Source organism: Lutra lutra, chromosome 7, assembly GCF_902655055.1.
Source record: "Lutra lutra chromosome 7, mLutLut1.2, whole genome shotgun sequence".
NCBI classification, from domain to species: Eukaryota; Metazoa; Chordata; class Mammalia; order Carnivora; family Mustelidae; genus Lutra; species Lutra lutra.
This window is the reverse complement of record NC_062284.1, coordinates 4894111-4915617: the sequence shown is the minus strand read 5'-3', so window position 1 is coordinate 4915617 and position 21507 is coordinate 4894111. Positions and strand designations below refer to the sequence as shown.

At 49.9% G+C, this 21507-nt stretch overlaps 1 protein-coding gene across 2 annotated transcripts in view; it reads right to left on the bottom strand.

The window, feature by feature from the left end:
* Positions 1-21507, bottom strand: part of CRTC3 (CREB regulated transcription coactivator 3) — a 98635-nt gene that overhangs the window by 29793 nt on the left and 47335 nt on the right. For both annotated transcript variants that reach the window (XM_047735611.1, XM_047735612.1), the window contains exons 3-5: positions 9830-9949; positions 1610-1671; positions 179-241 (exon numbers count right to left, since the gene is read on the bottom strand). In XM_047735611.1, coding sequence (XP_047591567.1) covers positions 179-241; positions 1610-1671; positions 9830-9949 — 245 coding nt within the window. The remainder of the gene's footprint in view (positions 1-178; positions 242-1609; positions 1672-9829; positions 9950-21507) is intronic.

Genomic DNA, 21507 nt, shown 5'->3' with positions numbered 1-21507 from the left:
AGATTTGGTACTGTTTGTGCAGATATTCAATAAATGGTGGGAGATTTAGGCTTTTTAAAAATACTTCCTATAAACACATGTGACAGGCATATCCTCTAGTAACTGGATAAGAACATCAGGAAAATAAAATCAATTGGTCTTCTTTAAATTTCTTTCTACGAGTGACCAACCCGGGTACCTGTTAAGAGCAGATGTCAGCCTGAATCCGGGGTGCTTCTCTTCTTTCCAAGGATGCTGCTGCCTTTAAAAACCAGATGACAGAAAAAGTAAAGACGTTCAATTCACAGGAGCAAAGGGGAACCTTGGGCCCAAGTTTGAGAACCAGCTCTTCTACTCACCCGGGGAAATTCTCCCGCATGCTCCATGCCTCGTTCACTTTGCTCAACATTGTTAAAATGAGGTCAGACTGAGGGGTCTCTCCAATTCCTATGATTCCTGATTTCCATGATTAAAAACCCCCACAAATCCATAAGAACAGGATTAGCTAGTGGGGCATATATGGAGGTTTGGTTTGGTTTTGTCTTAAAAAGGGCCAACAAGCACCTTTGAAATAGTTCAAAATCCATGACCGTCTCCTCTCTAGGGGATATGAGGTCTCCATCCAGACGTGGAAAAAGTCACCGCTCAGCACACACCCCAAGAGTGCGTGGGGGGGGCACCCTGACAACCCTATAGGTGGAAACCGTCTTCCCTCAGAGACACTGTGAGGAGGAACACAACTGGCACAGGGGTCGCACTCACGGAAACGCTTCTCACACTGCTCGCACTGCTCTGGGCAGCTGTGGACATTTCTTCCTTGGACACTAACTTTCAAAATATCGGTCTGGAGAAGTCTTTCTCTGACTAAAAATACAATATTGTATTTATCCCACGACCCTGGAGCCCAGGATTCTTGAGGGCAGCTGAAAACCGCCTGGAGGCAGGAGCCCCTGTTACCCATACGGACGTTGCGTGTCCTGTGTTAATCACCGTAAGTGCTCAGTCAGGATCTCCCCAGAGAACAGACAGAGAGTCAGCCTCAATGCCGAGAGCGCTCTGAATGTCTCTTTTTTTATGTGTACACTTCAGTGTCTCCTGATTCTGACTTGGTGATCTGGGAATGTGCCACACAAGCAATGGGTACACCAGTCTTTGCAGCTGGTTTTAGAGTCCATCACTCTCTAAATACTCAATTTTGGGAGACACATATCCTCTGTATACAAAAATACTCAGAGACCCTAAATCGAACCCACTTAGCAAATCACATTTTGAGAAGCTTATTAAATCTTTCACTCCTTCCAACAGCTTACTAAGACACCTGAGCAAAGGTGGTTATTTTCCCATGTCTCAAATACAAGGACACCGCATCAGGTATCCTCTTGGTAGGTGTAGTGCGAGTGCGTTTCCATTTGATTTTAAATATGAAGATCTAGATTTTTTTTTAATGATTTTTCATCTTAGACATCCAGAGCAGCCTAGGATTCCACCTGAAAGACCTAAGTTTTCTAAGAGACAACAAGATTCTACAATTTATGTCAGAAATTTCTAAAACAATATTCAAAGTGGATAAAATAAAGTGAAAACATTGACAAACAACACGTGCCCGCTTTTTAAAACACGGCTCACTTACCTTGGCCAGCTCTCATCCAGGGGCTGTGAGGAGTAATTGGCTCCGAAAGTACTACCATCAAAGTGAAATTTTTTAATAAAGGAAAAATAAAATTAATGGGAAGTTGAAACCGAATGAAGGCAGCAGAATTGTGGAGAGTTCAACACCTGAGTGTCTGGTTCTTATCCCTCTACACCGACAGCTCTTCCTCCACGCTCTCTCTGAAAAGCCTATTGGAAAATTGCCCCTGGAAAGCCTATTGCTCTCACCAGTGCCCTCTTCGTGTGATTCCTGTGGGGTCTTTTGTTTGTTTGCCTGCGTAGCATCTTTTGATTTCGAGAACTGCCCTGCCCTTCACCCCCAACCTGGTAAGGCCATCCTTCTGCGCAGGCCCCTCTGTCCCATGGAATAGATCAGGCTCAGTATTTCCGGTCAAGGTACCTTATAGCCTCGGAAACAGTGACTGGCTAAAGGACAGGCTCATGACACAAGCCCGAAGACTGCGTCGGAGGAGAAAAGGGAGTGCCATCAGCTGGTGAGCCTGAGAGTCCTGTAAAAGTCTGCAAGAAGAGAAAGCCTGTCCACACAGGAAGTCAGCACAGATGTGGCACCTCGCAGACAGTCTCGATGCTATCAGATGAACCCCCGGATCGAGCCCTTGGGCTTCCAGTGACATCAGCCAGTGAGTGTCCTTTTCTCAAGCTGAGGATTCCCATTACTTATAGCCAAGAGAGCTGCATTAGATTTGTGGAGAAACGCTAAGCTCCTTGGGTTGTCAGGGGCTCCATTTATAAATTCCGTATTCTTCTGGGGGTCTAGCATGCCTCGGAACACATTCCAGAGGCACAGAGAAACAGACGTGACGCTATCTATCTGTGTGGAGGGCAGGAGAGCTGTCTGGTTAATTAAATTAATTAAACGATAGAATAGTTTCAATCAAGGGGCACTGCCTAGGAGGTGCAGTCGTTTAAACGAGTGGCTCTTGGGTTTTGGCTCAGGTCGTGAGCTCAGGGTTGTGATCTCAGGGTTGGGAGACTGAGCCCCATGTCAGGCTCTGAACTTAGTGTGGAGTCTGCTTGGGTTTCCCTCTCCCTCTGCCCCTCCCCCTATTCTTTCTCTCTCTCCAAAAAAATCAATAAATCTTAAAACAAATCTTTTTTAATCATAATATTCTCCTGCTAAAAAATCTTTAATGATCCTCTGTCACGTGCTTGGGCTCAGGACGGAGGGGAGGGGCCTATCCTGTAGGCCTGGGCTGGGCGTCCCAGAATGCAGCACTCGTGTAAGGTGGCACTCAGTTTCCCAGTGATCCTGTGTGAGCGGCCTCCTTTGTGAGGGGAGGCGTCATGATCCCAGTTTCACCTTCCGTGGATCCGTTTTGCCCCATCCAGCTAGCTTACGCCTTCAGCTGACTCCAAGTCAATACAGCAGAAGAGACGATTTTCAGAAGAGAACCATTTCTTCAGCATTAACTGCCAGGCTTCAGGGTGGCGAAGTGCAGACTAGAGTAGCCACAGGAGACAGGAGAGGTGCAGGTGGTCATGACAAGCACCCCCTCCCCTGCAATGAAACACTCCAGCACCTTCACCAGCAGAAGGGAGGGAGGGTGCACGGACGCCCCCGTCCTGTGGTTATCTAGCTTTCCCTTTCCCGCAGTTGGATGAATCTCCATCCAGAAAAGCGTCATTTCATGAAGCCAAAGCTTACTGCTTCCCTCGGTACACTGCCGCCCTCAGTCCCTATCACCCGTCCTGCTAACACCAACATCGAGCAGGGACACAACGGGATCATGATCAAACACCAATTACTTCAATGTGGGGGTTCCAGGTGGCATTTCAGACTTTCTGATACACAGTAACGACATGAACATGCAGCGATCTTCTGACATGTCTTTCTTATGGGGGCTGGCTCTGCTGCCCAGGCCGGAGCGCAGCGGCTACCGACAGGCTCGATGGCCCTGCTGACCTGCTCCGCTCTGCCCGGGTCAGGTTCACCCCTCCTTAGGTAGCCGGGTGGTCCCCCACTCCTGCAGGTCACTGGGTCAGTGAGGAACTTAGCTTGCACACCTGACGGGCATGGCTTACTCCAGCCCAGAACTCCTGAGCTCAAGCCCTCCCCTCAGCCTTCTGAGAGGTCAGGGCCTAGGCATGCCACCATGCCCGGCTGGGATTTTTTTTTTTTAATATTTTATTTATTTATTTGACAGAGATCACAAGCAGGCAGAGAGGCAGGCAGAGAGAGAGGGAGAAGCAGGCTTCCCACCAAGCAGAGAGCCCAACACGGGGCTCAATCCCAGAACCCTGAGATCATGACCCGAGCCAAAAGCAGAGGCCTAACCCACTGAGCCACCCAGGTGGCCCCCAGATGGGATTTTTAATATGACTGAGCTGAAGCATCAAACATGAAACATTGTGACCTCTGAGCATTCTTAATTCTCACTCTCACATTCTTACTTACTGCCTATTAAAAAAAAACCCAAGAACTGTTGGCATCAAGAGAACCACTAGTGCTACTGGCTTACAGTTAAAGTCAATCAAAGGGTGGGGCTCCTGGGGGGGCTCAGTCAGTGAAGTGTCTGCCTTCAGCTCAAGTAAGGATCCCAGGGTCCTGAGATCGAGCCCCACGTCAGGCTCCCCGCTTAGCGAGCAGTCTGCTTCTCCCTCTCCCTCTGTTGTTCCCCCTACTTGTGCTCTATCAACAAAAATAAATAAAATCTTAAAGAAAAAAAAAAAGGCCAACCTAAGGACAACCTAGAAAAGATTCATTTCTTCTTCTGAAGATTTCAGAAAAGTTCATTTGGGTGGCTCTGATGGCTCCACCAGACTGAGAGGTCCTACAAAACAACCTAAAGATGGGGAAAAGAGCCTATTTGTAAACCCGAATTTATCATTAATTCAACAAGCATTTTTGGAATGCCTACCAGCTGCCAGCAACCAAACAGAAAAGCAGCTGGCAACAGGGTCTTCAAAGAGCCAGCCCAGTTTCTCGGCCATTCACGCGTCCCGCCCCCCTCATCAGTTAGCGAAGTTGAAGATGGTCCCACCTGCACCTCTGTATCTGCCCCACTCCCCACCCCGCCCCAGGGCCCTCCTCCCCAGCTCCTTGGCTGCCTCCTCGCCTCCCTCCAGTCTTAACGCTCCCTGAGTTCTGCAGCCCACAGCCTCTCAGCCCACACTGCTGGCAAAGGGAGCTGCCGGGGAGAAGGGCCGCAGAATTGCCAGGTGTCCCGCTGCGGGGAGCAGCCCCAGGGGCCTGGACACACTTGGGGAGGCGTGAGCTGGGCCCACCCTGGCCTCTGGCTGCAGGCGGCCCGGAAGCCCAGGAATTCACAAACCCAGACCCCCAGCTGCTAACAGTGCACAGACTCCAAGTCCGAGTTTCCTGCCGCCCCTTCAGCTTCGCCACCAAACATACTCCAGACTCCCCCTGAAAACCTTCTCCTCCTCCTCCTCCTCCCCCCTGGCACCTCTACCCCTTTTGTAGTCCGTCCACCCGTACTTCACCAACCAAGGTGTTCCCCAAGCGCCTACAGCTCAGAGAGGAAACTCCTCCTCATGTTCCTGCCTCTACCCACCAACAAAGGGGCGCCCTTACTCCTCTGCACGGGCAGGGCAGCGGTAGGGAAGCTTCTTACTCACTCTTCCTCAGAGGAAGGGGAGTAGCTCTTCTGCTGATAAGACAGGACATCTGTTGGCCCACGTACCCATGGGTGGGGTCACTAAGCCACAGAAGCGCCAAAGAGTTCCACCCTCTCTTCTGGGCTGCCTGCCTCGTGGCTGGAGAGCACAGCCAGGCTTCTCCTTTTGGCTTCCTGTTCCCCTGTGGTGAGGGCACCTGGGGCAGGGCTCAGGAGTGGCTTGCTCCAGGCAGCCTGGATGCTGGCCACGTTCTCTCCCAGTCTTGGGGACTCTGGGTCCTCCCAGGGCCAGCATTTTCGGGGCAGGCCTGGGACCTCCTGGGGTGATGGATCTCCGAGTCGGCTTAATAGAACCCGCCACCGAGATGAGTTCCAGGGTCAGATTTAAGACCTAAAGCTGGTCACGGTTTGGTTCCTTTCTAATTGCTCAACCATGTCTTCACCATCGTGCTACTTCCTCTTGCCCTTTCTGCCTCCCGACTATGTCCTGCTAGAATACATCTTACATGTATTCAATTAAAATTAATTAAATTAAAAGTCAGAGGTTTGGGAAAGTGTCTGAGTGGGATCCTCTGGAGTCCCTGCGTGCATGAGGGCGACCTCCTGTTTCCCTCTGCGCGTGAGTGACAGCAGGGTGGCATGGGGAATCCTGAAGTCTGAAAACTCTACATCCCACCCCCATTTCCTTGTCCTTCACAGTGGAAATTACTGATGGGTATTAGGTAAAAACTGGGTGTTGTGATCAAATACATTTTGTTAGTCCTGGTGAGAGAGAACGCTTCTTAACCGCACGGCTTCTTGGAGCCCTGACTTCAACAGTGAGGCTCGGGGTGCGGGGAGAGAGAGCAGGGCTTCTTAAACCTAACAGGCCATGTGTGTCAAAGAAACAGTGTTCTATAAACCAGTGCCCTAAAATTCTCATCTCATTGTGTGAGAAGAATCAGAGTAGAGCCTGTTCCAAAGAGGAAAGCCATTCCGAACTGTGGCCGGTCCTAATGCCTCTCCTCGCGACTGTTCGTGCTGGTTTCCCGGATACCCTATGCTCTTGAACCTTGCTGGGAGTAAAAGTCAGAAATTTTCCAGACATCTATTATTTTTCCCTCTTTCTAAAAATACATTTAGAGGAAAGCATTTTCTATGATTCTTCAGGGTGTCTCCTTCTTTCTCAATGTGTTATCTACAGGGATAATATTATGTTCATTGCTCAGAAATTCAGCAAGATGGTGTTTGGGACCCATGTCTGCGGCCCTTGAGCAGTGAGGAGGGTGGTGAAGGCATGAACACTTGGGAAAGGGTAGAAGAGCCTGTATTCTGAATGCTCAAGCCCGGGCCCCAGCCAGGGACCAGGCAGTCCCTCTCCTGGAGGGTGGCCCCAGGCCAGAGCCAGCTGGACAGACAGTGTCCTGGTCTTTGCCTCTGGTGGCTGCCCACGCAGGCAGCAAAGCCCACAGCACTTGCCTTCACTGAGGCCACGGCCGCCCACTGCAGAAGGAATCTCTCCATGCCAGAGCTCTGCCCACTGTGGCTGCCCACTCTGGGAGGAAGCCGGAATATTTATTAAACAATGTTCATTTTATGTATCATAGGACGGAACCCTTGTCTGGTCCTCTGGTCTGCCCCTTCTAAAATAACTTCCAAGCCAAGAAACAGCTGAAAGATAAGAATTCTGAATATAGTTTCTCTTTTTGTTCTAACAAATGTTCAAATCAGTGTTAACACTCGCAATGGACAGAAGCAGGAGACAGACGTTAGGGAGGTAACAGACACACGTGAAAGGCCACCATTTTAAGCAAATTATTTCTAAATGCATGTGGCCATGAAAGGAAAGATGGAATCTTTCTCTAACTTCTCCTGACTCTATTAGCATCTTCAACATAAAATCATCCCTCTCCTGTATTTCATGGGAGCTCACGGTCCCTGCAGGAGAGACGCGCTGTCCATTTACGGACAGCCCCAAGCTCAAGAGGCTTTTTTGAACCAGCAAATGTCCGGTCCCCGGGCCCGGGTTAGGTGCGCAGGAAGAGCATACGGAGCGATGTCTCAGACCTGTACTGTGATGAACTTTAATTTATCTGCATGTTTGAGTTTTGCTTCCCCTCCCCTTTGGAGGTGACTGGTTTTCTGCGGTTGCTCCCATAAGGTGACCCGTACATGGGGTCAAGTTACACCCTACGGGAGATCACCTGGCAGGAGACGGAGTCCCCTGAACATAGGTGTAGTTGCTCCTTCTGCGACTCTGCACAGGACATTCCCTCTACCTGGGGCATTCCCTCTCCAGTAGCCTTCCTCTCTCCGTACCACTTACCACCAGTCATTTGCCTAAAATGTGCAGTCATTTGCCTAAATCGTTGTTTTACCCGTTTGCCTCTGTCCCTTCCCCCAGACTATAAACTCATGAACGCAGGGAAACGTCTTATTCACCATTGAGTCTCCTGTGTTTAGAACAGCACTTGTACAGGGGGCGCCTGGGTGGCTCAGGTAGTGAATCATCCGCCTTCCGCTCAATTCATGATCCAGGGTCCTGGGATCGAGGCCCCATGCTGGGCTCCCTGCTCAGCGGGGAGCCTGCTTCTCCCTCTGCTTCTCCTCCTGCTCCTGCTCTCTCTCAAATTAATAAATAAAATCTAGACAAACAAAAGAACAGTATCTGTACAGAGAAGGGACACTGTAGATATCCCTTCTGATCTCTTCTGATCTCTGCTGAATACAGGACTACATTATCCCCTCACTTGTGGCTTCTCCTTCCAGTCTCGGATCTGCCTCCAGGCTGCCTTTTCAGGGTCCAGGCTGCCCCTCCTATGAGCTCACGCAGCCCTCGCCGTCTTGGCCACAACTCACCACACTGTGCTGGGAGCACCGTGAGCACTGCGAGGGCAGGGGCCGGACACTGGTGAATACTTAAAATGTTTTCCATGTGTCACTTTCCTTCGATCCCCTCCCCTTCTATGTTATTCCTTTGCTTAAAAAGGCGGTGAGCGTATGTATATCCTTAGACCACACTTGCTGCAAAAAGGATCCGAGATAGCTACAAATAATGTATTTATAAATATGCCACATACGTACTACAATATTCAGAGAGAACACTGACGTGGAGAAAAAGAGAACTGAGAAATTGGAGAAAGACATATTTAAATCAAGCAAAGAAACACTCAAAGCCTTTTGCTTGAGAACTCCCCGCCACCTAGACCAGGTCAGATGACCACCAGGAGACTCGACAGGCTTCACCTCTCCCTCGAGCGTTCTGTGGAAGTGAGGACATATTCCAGAAGAGAACCTGCAGGCTCAGTCGTCATCTCCACCCTCCCTGACAGTGGTCACAAAGTACACAAGGACTACAAGTCAGGGTCTCTCGTGGACCAAATGTGCTGTGTCCCTGGGGACGAAAGAGGGGAGAAACGGTTCTGTCTGCGGGTCCTACACCTCCTCCCCCAGGGCCTCTCTTACGGGTGTGTGAGTGTGTGTGTGTGTGTGTGTGTGTGTCTGTGTGGCCCTGGGGCTGACCCACCTAGTGCGGGGAGGGGAGAGGCCCAGGCACGTGCTCAGCTTGCCCAGGGTTGAATTGGTGACCTTTCAACCTCGGCAGTGGCATCTCAGACAAGTGACTCTGGACGCTCAGTTTCCTCCCTGGAAAACGGGGGTTAAAAAGAAACGAAAATTCAGTAGTTTTGAGGACTAAGTGACACATCAATTGCCCAGCACAGTGCCTGGCCTGGGTAGGTGCTCAGCAAACATGCGTGCCCTCCCCCCACTTCCTGGTTTCTCGAGAAGCCAGCTCTGCCATCACTGCCAGGAATTCGGCTCTGCAGTTAACACTCACCCCGCCTTCCTGCGCCTTCCTCCACTCGTGAGGAGCGAGCGTGCAGGGAGAACTCGGGCTCTGCTGACACACTGCTTCTCCATCCTCTCCCACAAAACCCGGCTCGGTTCTGTGTCCCCAAAGCCCTGAGCACAGAGCTGGTGGCCCAGCAGTGCCTGTCCCTGACCCCCGGGGCCCCGGCCCTGATCAACAAAATTGTCAGGGGAATTCACAGTCTCCTTCTCCTTATTCCTACTTAACAGCATAGGATTTGGGGTATGCCGTGCCCAAGAATTTTCCTAATTACCAGCTTTTTATCTTGGGTGTCATTTGCTAAGTTTGAAACTCCATAAATAGAAGATCCTATGAAATTTCCTCTTTAAGTTCTAATGGCAGTTCACCAGGTCAATAGAAATAAAAATTAGTCACATACCTATCTGTTTTAGCTAGACTATCTCTCTAACTTGGTTCAAAGTCAGGTGTCGCTCTGACCTGGCTGCTTTCTGAAGAAGAACCGAGGAGGCCTTGCAACAGGGCTGAATTACAGCTTGTTTATGTTCCTTTCCTTCACTCAACTCTATCTGTGTTTTCATCAAGTAAATACCCATGATGATCTTACCAACTTTTAGCTGTGGAGATGTTTCTAGTTTCCAACTCACTTATTTTTATCACCTCCATTCATCAGATAAAATGAAGGCTTTGAGGCCAAAGGGGAACCATGGGGAAGATAAATCCCGAAAACCTTTCAAACATTTTAAAACTCATACTCCCCCCCCCGCCCCCCGCCGCCGACAATGAGAAAGGATATTTGTCGTCCTGGCTTGTCCCCGGACCTTCGATGGAGAGGGTGGAAGCGGGTCCTGGCTGGCCTCTCCACCAGCCCGTGGTGGCGAGTCCCACGCACGCTATCAGCCTGGTGAAGGGAGGGCTGCAGGGAGAAGGGACAGGAGTCGGCCCGTGACTGTGAAATTGCCACTCACCGTCAAGAACAGCAACAGGTAACAACAGCAGATGAAAAGACTGATTTCAGCTTTCTACAAGTGTTTACGACTAGGCCTCGAGTCAAGGCAAATCAAATCACATAGCACGTGGGGCTGTTTCCATAAGGTTACAGAGCAATTTAGAACAGTCTTCAGTGTGTTAAGGTGAAAGCTGAAAGAATGGTAATACTACAATTTTAATATTAATGGTAATATTAAAACCCAAGGCAAGACCATGGGTTCATACATCACACCCCAGACAACTCAGAGGTACCCTTGAAATGCACTTATCTAAGCCGGAGAAAGGCTGGATACGAGAACGAGAATGGGATACCTAAGACCGTGGACTATTTGTCCTGCACAGAGTCTTTTTAAAATTTTGACTGAATCAACAATGTTTAAAAATTCAGGGTTGAGGCTTCCAGTGAAAAACCTGAACTCTTTGCCCACACCAATCCCACATTCCCACATAGCAGAAGGAACAGAAATCGAGAGCGGCTGCTCTCTGTAGGTGGGACCCCCATTCTCGTGCTTTTAATGCTTACACCAGACCACTGGGTTGACGTACTGTGTCAGACATCTGAGTCTATAGTCCCTGAGTTAAGCAAAGAGAGAAGAAATATTACCTCAATACAAGTTGAAAATATGCAACTCATTCCCCAACATGGCACAGGTGAAACACAAACAGATTCAGGGTAAATCCGTGCTCAATAAATCCAAAGTCCTTTGTTAAGGGAGGCTTGGCGTACGTTCATAACATTTTTGGGCTGGCATCATAAAAGGCAATTTTTTGGTTGTCAAAGACCAAACGCCAGGCGTGCCCATTATATCGCGCATGTGACATGCGTGTAATGTGTACACACTATTCTGCAAGGGCCGTGTTTGTGAAACAGCTAAAAACAGATTTTATGTAAATGGAATTATGTAAATAGTGAGCTTATTCTGAAAGGAATCATACAATGGAATATGGTTTTCTAAGGGAGCTGCTTTTAGCTAAGAATGGGTCATTAATTTTTTTTTTTGTTAAACATACGGATTTTCTCACGCTGGATTTGGGGATGACTCCTCTCTCTCTTCAGTGGGCTAATAAAATGTCTGGGGTAACGGAGTCTAGGTTCTATTCTATTTTTACAAGCCAAATCTGTTAACTCTTTTTTTTTTTAAGATTTTATTTATTTGTCAGAGAGAGAGAGACAGTGCACAAGCCGGCGAAGTGGCAGGGAGAGGCAGAGAGAGAAGCAGGCTCCCTGCCGAGCAAGGAGCCCGATGTGGGACTCGATGCCAGGACACTGGGATCATGACCTGAGCTTAACCCACTGCGCCACCCAGGTGCCCCAAATCTGTTAACTCTTAAAGAGATCTTCGTGAGCAACAACTTTTTTTCACGGAGTGAAACAGCCACCGTGATGGGTAAGCGGGGCGTCGGTCTCAGGGGATCTGCACACCCCTCCAGGGAGTGACACGCTGAAATCCCTTTGTTAATCGAGAGGAGACATGCCCACACTTTTTCAGAGCCTGTTTACACAGCAGACATAAGGGACAGATGACTTTGTTCCAGGATGAAAGGGAGGATTCTCCGGTAATGCAGCTCATGTTCACGACGGTGATGTTACATGTACCTGAAGACACAGCATTTTCACTGAGGGCTCTCAGAGCACAAACGCCACCACACTGGGCTCTCAGAGGCCGGCCTACAGAGGTGGGCTGAGGGTCTCCAGAAGCGGTTCCGAAAAAGCAGAAAGTTCTTAGAACATCTTAGAGACTTCCTACGACACGCATATGCGCTATTTACACTTGTGCCTCTTTTGCATTCGTCCCCAAGGGCCCAAATCCTGTAACTGCTACTTGGACTTGGCTGGGGGGTGGGGGGAATGGCCTCTGCTACCATTTTAATTTTCTTCTCTTCCTTACCGTGGCACTACTGCACTCTCTATCCCTGTGGCAGCTGATCTCCCTCCAAACGATATTGGGCTCTTTAGTCTTTCCGACTCACAGGGACCGGCCTTGCTCATGAAACGAGCTCAAGCTGGGGTTCAGTCAGGGAAGCCGGGGACCAAAGTGGACTTGGAGCAAGGAAGCCTGTGAAACACTATGGTGTGATGCTTGCTGAGAGCTAAGATTCTGTTATTTAAAAATGTATTTCTGGGGTGCCTGGGTGGCCCCATGGGTTAAGCCTTCAACTCTTGGTTGTTGTACTCAGTGGGGAGTCGGCTGGGGACTCTTCCTCCCCCCTCCCCGTGCTCGCGCTTGCTTTCTTTCTTTCTCTCGCAAATAAAATAAGTAAAATCTTTAAAAAATTTATTTCTGGGGCGCCTGGGTGGCTCAGTGGGTTAAGCTGCTGCCTTCGGCTCGGGTCATGATCTCAGAGTCCTGGGATCGAGCCCCGCGTCGGGCTCTCTGCTCAGCGGGGAGCCTGCATCCTCCTCTCTCTCTGCCTGCCTCTCTGCCTGCTTGTGATCTCTCTGTCAAATAAATAAATAAAATCTTTAGGGACGCCTGGGTGGCTCAGTTGGTTAAGCAGCTGCCTTCGGCTCAGGTCATGGTCCCAGCGTCCTGGGATCAAGTCCTACATCGGGCTCCTTGCTCATCGGGGAGCCTGCTTCTCCCTCTGCCTCTGCCTGCCATTCTGTCTGCCTGTGCTTGCTCTCTCTCCCTCTCTCTCTCTGACAAATAAATAAAATCTTTAAAAAAAAAAAAACAAATAAATAAAATCTTTAAAAAAAGAAAATAAAAAAAATAAAAAATTTATTTCTTAGATCAACTTTAATACAAAAAAGAAACAGAGCCCTGACACGCTGAAGGCCAAGTATGTCATGCTTTCTGTTCCTTTTCAAGTTTTATTCAGCTTCTACAAGGCTCAGACCCACAGAGCACATCTATTTTTGTGGTCTGTAGTCTGTACTCAACAGTATTTTGTCAACAGTTTTCCGTATACTCAGTAACCCTTACAGTTCCTAATTCAGCAGGTGCACAGTGCTCTACTTCCAATGTTCCTGAGGCCCTCCATGTTGCAGTTCAAAGACCACGTGGAGTCAAACCATTCCAGCCCAGAACCTTTCCTTACTGGCAAGTCACTTCACCTTATCTGTAAAGTGGAAATGATGCTGCCGATAACTTCCCACGAGTTTGTGGAGAAAACAAATTTAGATCATGCACTTGAAAGCTGCCTTATCCCAGGGATCCTGGGCGTTACCAGCTGAAGCGTCCCCTCCCCCACCCCAATTCACACCCCTCAGTGTGGCTGTCTGTGGACCTAGAACCTTCAGGAAGATAATGAAGGTGAAATGAGGTAATGAGGCTCTCATCTAACAGCTCTGGGGTCCTTATGAGCAGAGGAAGAGGCAATGGGAGCACGTACACACAGGAAAGGCCGTGTGAGGACAGGAAAAGAGGCCTCACTAGAAACCACTTCTGTTGACACCTTGATCTTGGACGTCCAGCATCCAGAATGGTGAGAAAATAAATGTCTGTTGTTTAGGCCACCCAGCCTGTGGTATTGTCAGGGCAGCCCAAGGCAACTAAGACCACTGGGCATGAGCAGATGACACATGCCCAGGGGGGTGGACACGGAGAAGCACCTTGTCAAAGGTGAGGCCACCCTGACTCCCTCTTGGGATGGCAAGAGCAGCACCACGGTTAGGGGCTTACCCAGTATTCTGAGCCTCCCCAAGGATCCCCAAGGGACCCAGATCTTCATTGGGCACCCATGCCGGGTCACCTCTGAGAGCTGCCACCTGGGGATGAAGAGAATGTCGGCAGGGCCCCGTGACTGGCTTTGGCCAAGGGCTCATGAGCAGACATGATACACATTTGTCCAAACAGAAACTCTCACACTTTTTTCCTCCTGCCGTGAGAATTCCATGACCCAGCTAGGGATACTCGCTCAGCCTCGGCTCTGCAGAGGGAGAAGCATGGAGGAGAGCCACAGCAGGTGCGGTCAACAGCAGCAAACAGGAGTCAAAAAAAAAAAAAGAAAAGAAAAAGTTTGCTCAAAGTCCCAGCGTTTCAGGAATGGTTGGTCCACAGCGGAGCCAACTAATATGGTAGTGACAGTGGAGAGAAGCTGCGGTGAGATGGAGAGTCCTGTTTTTGTTGAAGAGCCCCAAGAGGGGTGCCACGTCCGAAGGGCCTGCAGATTGGCTCCTGCATGTTTTGAGGATGGCCTCGGCTCAAACTGTGCCCAATGCCATCCTGTTTCGGAACACAGGAGCCAGACACCAAATGAAGAAGAGAAGGCTTCCATGCCTCCATCTACAGAAGTTCCTCTCCCTTGAGGTCGGGGCACCACGGCTGGACCCCGCAGGGAGACCACGCACATGCTTAGGGCAGCAGCTTAGGGCGACACAGAGGAGGCAGGACCGATTTGAGAGGACGCCCGATGACGCTCCAAGTGCCATTGTGGGAAAAATCAGAATTGAGCTGGATTTCCTTTCCTTTCTGTTTGTCCTGGGATGGTGCACTGGTTTTTACTCTGAAATACAGGCACAGATGGGAGGTCCAACAATCTCTGCGGGGCCTGGGCGAGCACAAGTCTTCACACGGCGCCCCGGGCGCGAGGGAGCAGAGGAAATAGCGCACCGCGGAGGGGCCTGGGTCAGCAGCCTGACGACAGGGCGTGACACCGGGATGCTCATCCGGGACCCTCACCAGCGAAGGGGCGAGCGCCAAACTCAGCTTCACATTGTGATCTAAGTGCCAGGGGCTGAGTGTGGGAAGAAAGGACAGCGTGGTCACCCGAGGCAGGGGAAAGTGCCCAACTCTGAGAGAAGGCAGACGGAGGATGGCGCGCAGCCCACGGACCTCAACAGTGGGGGGCAATGAGCGGGGCTCGGGGTGGGGAGCAGGGGTCAGAGTGACTCCTGAGTTGGCAAGTAGACAGCCACAGCCAGTTCTTAACTAGTTTCTGTGGGTGGCTTTGGGGGGAAGGAGGCAGGTCTCGAACGGTTCAAGGCGCTGCTGAGAACTGGCTGTCCAAGTGCACACAGCCCTGCTCTCAGGCTCCCGACTATTTCTGAAGGTGTCTCCCCGTGGATGGCAACTGCTTCCGGTGTGCAGGGATCAGGACGGCTACTGGGGGAGGCGGAGGCATGAAGGGGCCAGTACTGATGGAGAATGCTTTCTGAGATGAAACAGGATGTAGGAACCTTCCAGACGAGCAGAGTTGTACATTTCCGGGGAAAAGTCCAGAGCCCATGGCAGAGAGGACCGAGTGCTCTGAGCAGCCCCCCAGGGGACCCAGATCTCATTTAAGAATCTTCAAGTGTGTGGGCGCCCATCTGCTGCCCTCCTCACATCCCCATGGAGAGCAGCGGCCCAGCATGAATGTTTGAAAAGCTTCGCTTTCCTTACCTTTCCTAGAGGGAAAAGTACCTCCTCGGATTAGCACTGCTGATCTATGCCCTGTATTGGAGTTAACGTTCAGCAGATGTATCACATTGTTGGAGTATCAGGTTGTGGTTTATTAGAAACCCCAGATCCTTCCATGTGACTACTAAGCCATAAGCAGATTCCTACTAAGCCCTTGTTAATGAAATGAGCTCAAGTTTGAGAGTGGGAGAGCTGTTTATTGTCACCTCCCGGGGAAGATCATTATTAAAAGTATCCTACAGTATATTCTACATATGCATGTCCTGTTTATGCTATAGCATGATCTTTTTTTTTTTTTTTTTTTAAGATTTTATTTACTTGAGGGGCACCTGGGTGGCTCAGTGGATTAAGCCTCTGCCTTCAGCTCAGGTCATGATCTCAGGGTCCTGGGATTGAGCCCCGCATCGGGCTCTCTGCTCAGCGGGAAGCGTGCTTCTCCCTCTTCCTGCTGTTCCCTCCTGCTTGTGCCCTCTCTCTCTCTCTCTCAAATAAATAAAATCTTTTTTAAAAAAGGGGAAAAAAGACGCCCAATGGGAGCACTCAGAAGGGAGCCCCTCAGGTCCCCATCACATCTTACCTGAACCTAATAAACGGCCACCCCAAGCCATGGGAGGAGCAGGAGGAGGGAACGGGGCTGCTGGACCATTAGGGCAAGTTTCACAAGTGACAACAAAGGAACTACTGCCCACACCGGCCCCCCAAGCTCCATGCTTTCCTCCAGATGAGAAACTGGGATCCAGAATGGGGAGGGACTTTTCTCAGGATGACACAGCCAGTAGTAATAGGAAACTTGAACCGTGGACCCTGAGCCTGATGCAGTGTTGGCCTCACCTCACCGTTTTTGCCTCCTTATCTAAGGAGCCTACATAAAATCAGATACTTTTGAGATTGTGAGTGATCTTTGCTGGCACACCACAGACAGAAAGTAAAAGTGAGAAATTTTCCCGAAAAAATTACGTTCTCGTAAATCTACTACAGAGCTCAGGTTTGAGGGAAGGACACCAGCCCCACTGGGATCTCAGACTGTCCTGTGGCATAAATGGCACACCTACCCCTTGCTGGTGGACCCCAGGGCCATCTGCGGCAAGTGTCGAACCTCGTATTTTATTAAAGGTGAGCTGACAAGTCCCAATGCCATTTACTGTCCACCCCAGGCTTCCTCCCAGAGAATTAAGATGCTTCGTCAATCATTCTAAATTGCTCTGTGTGCGGGAACTCGCACCTGCGTCCCCCTCCCCAGCAGGGCGGGGTGGGACAGCTGACGGACTGGAAGTTTAAGGCGGAGAGGGCGAGCTCACACGTGGCCTCGAGGCCACACTTACACTCACTCTTGCGCTCCGCAGGACCTCCGGCCTGCCCGTGACGGCGTTCTGCTTTAGTTTCCTGCTTCAGCTCTTGGGAGGTTATAAAAGACCGGCCACGGGGACTGAATGGACTGCTTGCGGGGAAGAGTGTGAGAAGTAAGGCAGGTTCCTTGAGCTGTAACGCAGACTTTAGATAATGGAAGCTGCAACCGGCCCCCTCTTTGTCAAAGGGCAAGTCTAACAAAGGGACAACTGTGCCCCTCTTGGGAACCTAGCCGGGGATCATTCCGGCCATAGCCTGTATCTCCTTTGGTTCTCACGATGCGGAGAGGGAGTCATGAGGACCTGCCCACAACAGAAAAGAGCTATTAACTCACTGCCTTGGGGTTACACAGGCTATTTTATTTCTACCTTATAAACTGTGCAGAAGAAAAAGGATTTCATAGCTGAATTAGAGACTCTGTTATACCACCATCAAAAGAAAAAGATTAAAAAAAAAAAAAAAAAAAAACTAACTCCTTTACAGCTCTCCAGGGCCAGACCAGCCCTTGGCCTGCTCCTCCCTCCCTGCGGGCCGCAGGCTCTTCCTCTTCTGTGGGTCAGGACGGGCCGGGGCTGGCACTCACACACCTGCCGGAGGGCAAGGTCTTGGCTCTGCCAGACTGTAAAGCTCCTAATTCCTGGGAACCAGGGGAGGCTTTTCTCTCAGCTTCGTGCCAGTGGGCACCGTCTGCGGGCCAGGCTTACAGCCTGGCAGGGGAATTTGGCCCTCAAAGCCCCTGGATCACCACAGGGACGTTTTGGTTTTCGTTTGTGGATTTTTTAACCTGGAGACTCTGCCTTTTTGACCAAATGAATTTGGGATGTGATCTCCAAAGGACCAAACGAGCCCTACCGTGAAGGTGCAAAGAAGTTACATAGAACAGAGCAGGCCGGGGGCATGGGGGCGAGGGAAGGGGTTGCTGGCACCCCACTTTCCGCCAGAGACCTGTCCTGTTACCACATCTGGGGCCTTTATGTTCCCCCTTCCTCCTTATTGTAAATGAAAACTAAAAGGGAAGTAAAGTTAATGAGATAAACTAAGATAAAAGATTACTCTAAAAAATGAAAGAGATAAAAATTTGTTTTTTACGGCAGCAAAAGTCCAAACACACACACACACACACAAAGAAAGCAATCAAAACGACCTCAGAGGGCCAGGAGAAATAATCTGTCAAAACAAGAAATAACAGCAAAGTGGGGCACCTGGGTGGTTCAGTCGGTGAAGGCTCTGCCTTTGGCTCAGGTCATGATCCCAGGGTCCTGGGATCGAGCCCCACATCGGGCTCCCTGCTCAGCAGGAAGCCTGCTTCTCCCTCTCCCTCTGCCTGCCACTCCCCCTGCTCGTGTTCACACTCTCTATCAAATAAATAAACAAAATCTTAGAGAGAGAGAGAGGAAGAAAGAACCAACGAACAGCAAAGCATAAAACACACCCAGAGTGCAGGGCCCAGGGTTCACACTGGGGCTCCTTGTTCAGAAGAGACAGGTAGGTCAGCATCTTGGGCCGGGCTACACCATTTCTTATTTGGAGAGGTGGGGATGGCACCCATGGGTGCAGTGGGCTAGAAGCCGTGAGACCCGTCATCCTGCGCCCAGCACCTTCCCTCTCAGTACAGCACATTCTCATACATGTTTGCCCTATTATTACGTTTCCAAATAACCAGGCTCCAAAGCAGAGTGTGTGCCTCTCAGGGGGGCATATAAGAGTGTATGGGGTGTAGAGAAGACACTAGAAGCTCTGTTTCCACTCAGTTTTTTCTCTTCTTTTTCTAAGATTCTATTTATTTATCTGACAGAGAACTCGAGAGCACAAGCAGGGGGAGGGGCACAGGCAGAGGCAGAAGTAGGCCCCCCACTGAGCAGGGAGCTGGACACAGGGTTCAATCCCAGGACCCCGGGATCATGACCTGAGCCAAAGGCAGCTGCTTACCAGGCTGAGCCACCCAGGCGCCCCTCCACTCAGCTTTCTACTTCTTGTGCACACGATGTAACAGCAGAGTGTAAATGTATGTAATTTATAAACAGAGATATGCTGAGTGGGGACACAAAACTCTATTTTACTGCTAGAGTGCATTATCAGAAAGTTTAAGTGACCAAATGTTGGTAATTATTGAAACTGGTGACAGCCATATGCGGGTTTGTTACTCTCTTCCTTCTTCTTTTGTGGATGGCTAAAATTTTCTGTAATAAAATGATGACTTTCCCTTTCAACCCCTCCGGGATGAGCGTGGGCATGGCAAGGCTAGTGCAGACCCCCAGCCTCTACGGGCCTCGTACTATCTTTCCAGGAAATGACCCACAAAGGGAGAAGTCTGAGGCTGCTCATTCCCACTCCGTCCTCCTGCCTGGTGTGGTGTGTTTGGCGGAGAGGGAGGCCTTCTGCTGAGCGCAGTCTGACCTTGAACTCTGCTGCTATGATCATGACCCGAGAGATTAGTTCTGGGTAAACTGGGTCTGCCTAGTTATTTCCTCCAGGAGAAGCTGATTTGCCTCTTATAATGACGACAGTGATGTGAGAGAGTGTGGAAGCAAAGAGTTGTTTTTTGCGAGCTACAGCTGGAGCAGTAAGAGGGCAAAGGAGGCTGGCCAGGAGGCAGGCTCTACAGGACAGCAGCTGGCTGGCAGACTGAGGCCACAGGTGTCTTCAGAGGCCAGAAGGGTCAGGTGGGTTGTTCAGATCAGGCAGGAAAGGGGCTCAGCGCCTGAGCCCAGCTGCATCCCGGCACAGGCTTCTTCCTGCAGTAGCTACTGGAGGTACAAAACACCCCCCACCGCTGCCGACCACCCTTCTCCTTCTCCCTCTGGCTGCACTCCTGATCACGCTGCCTACACCACTGTGATGGGACTTGGTAAGACACGTCACCGAGTCTGGAAGAAATCTGTAATTTGGAATTAAAAAAAAAAAAAAAGCAAGGGGGGGATAAAGAAAACAAAACTGACAAAATGTTGAAAATTACTGGGGGACAGCAGGTGGGGGGAAGTGGGTGAAGGTGGTCCAAAGGTACGAACTTCCAGGTTAAGGTAAATAAACCCTGGGAAGGTCATGGGCACCATGGTGGCAGTAGTAACTCCACTGTACATCGGAAAGTTGCTGAAGAGTAGATATAAAAGTTCTCATCACACACAAAAATAGAGCTGTGAAGTGACAGATGTTAACTAAATTTATTGTGATGACCATTTCACAACATATACATACAGCAAATCATTATGTTGTACACCTTGAGCTAAAGTAATTTATATGTCAACTGTATCTCAATAGAACTGGAAAAAATATTGAAACTGGTGATGAGTATGGGGGGGCATTCATTATTCCTTACTTTTGGGTACATTTTACATTTCCAAATATAAAGTTTAATTTTTTAAAAAGATTTATTTATGTGTGTGAGAGAGAGAGCAGGTGTGAGCATGAGCAGCATGTGGGGGGTGGGCAAAGGGAGAGGGAGAATCTCCAGCAGACCCCCACTGAGCACAGAGCGAGGGGCGGGGGCCTCGATGTCACAAATCCCGAGATCATGACATGAGCCGAAATCATGAGTTGGACATTTAGGACACCTGGGTGGCCCAGTTGGTTAAGTCACTGCCTCCAGCTCAGGTCATGATCCCAGAGTCCTGGGATTCGGTCCTGCATTGGGCTCCCAGCTCTATGGGGAGTCTGCTTCTCCCTCTGACCTTCTCCTCTCTCCTGTTCTCTCTCTCTCTCAAATAAATAAAATCTTAAAAAAAAAGAGTTGGACATTTAACCGACTGAGCCACCCAGGTGCCCCCAAAAGCTAACTTTTTAAAAATTAAAATTGTGACACTGTAATAAATGAAGGGTGCTTTTTTAAGCTTTACCCCAATAACTTCCAAAGACACGTGAAAGGGGAGGTTTTCTACCACAGAGTCAGCAGAAATTATGACTAAAATGCTTTTTTTTACATGACTTTAAAAGACAAAATCAGGGGGCGCCTGGGTGGCTCAGTGGGTTAACCCTCTGTCTTCAGCTCGGGTCATGATCTCAGGGTCCTGGGATCGAGCCCCGCGTTGGGCTCTCTGCTCAGCGGGGAGCCTGCTTCCCCCACCCTCTCTCTGCCTGCCTCTCTGCCTACTTGTGATCTCTCTGTCAAATAAATAAATAAATCTTAAAAAAAAAAAAAAAAGACAAAATCAGGGGCGCCTGGGTGGCTCAGTGGGTTAAAGCCTCTGCCTTCGGCTCAGGTCATGAACCCAGGGTCCTTGGATGGAGCCCTGAATCGGGCTCTCTGCTCAGCAGGGAGCCTGCTTCCTCTTCTCTCTCTGCCTGCCTCTCTGCCTACTTGTGATCTGTCAAATAAATAAATAAATTAAATCTTTAAAAGACAAAATCAGTGTATAATTTCTCAAAGGAGCTAGAAAAGTATCATGAGAAAATGTTTTTGGGGGGAATAAAATAATCTGGGTCTATTTAGTTAGCTACAACAGCACATGGCAATTCTAAATAAAGCACACTGAGTTTAAAAAAAAAATACATCCTGTTATCATTTTCAAAGAGCCTAGAGTACTTTTCCTCATGTGGGTACCTGCTCAGGGAGGCACTCGCAGCCACGAGAGTGAGGAAGGCCCACGCAGGTCGGCCGTGGCCGCCACACCATCCGCACCCGGGGCCCTGCAGCCCCCCAGCAGCTGCGGGAGCCGGACCACCACTTTCCCAGGCCGGCCGCTCCCCACTCGTCCAGCCGTGCATCTGGCATGTTCTCCCTTGCATGGGGCTGGGACACGTCCCTGGGGGAATCTCTTGAGGGACTCTGCCCGGATGAGAAGTTTCTAAAAATTCA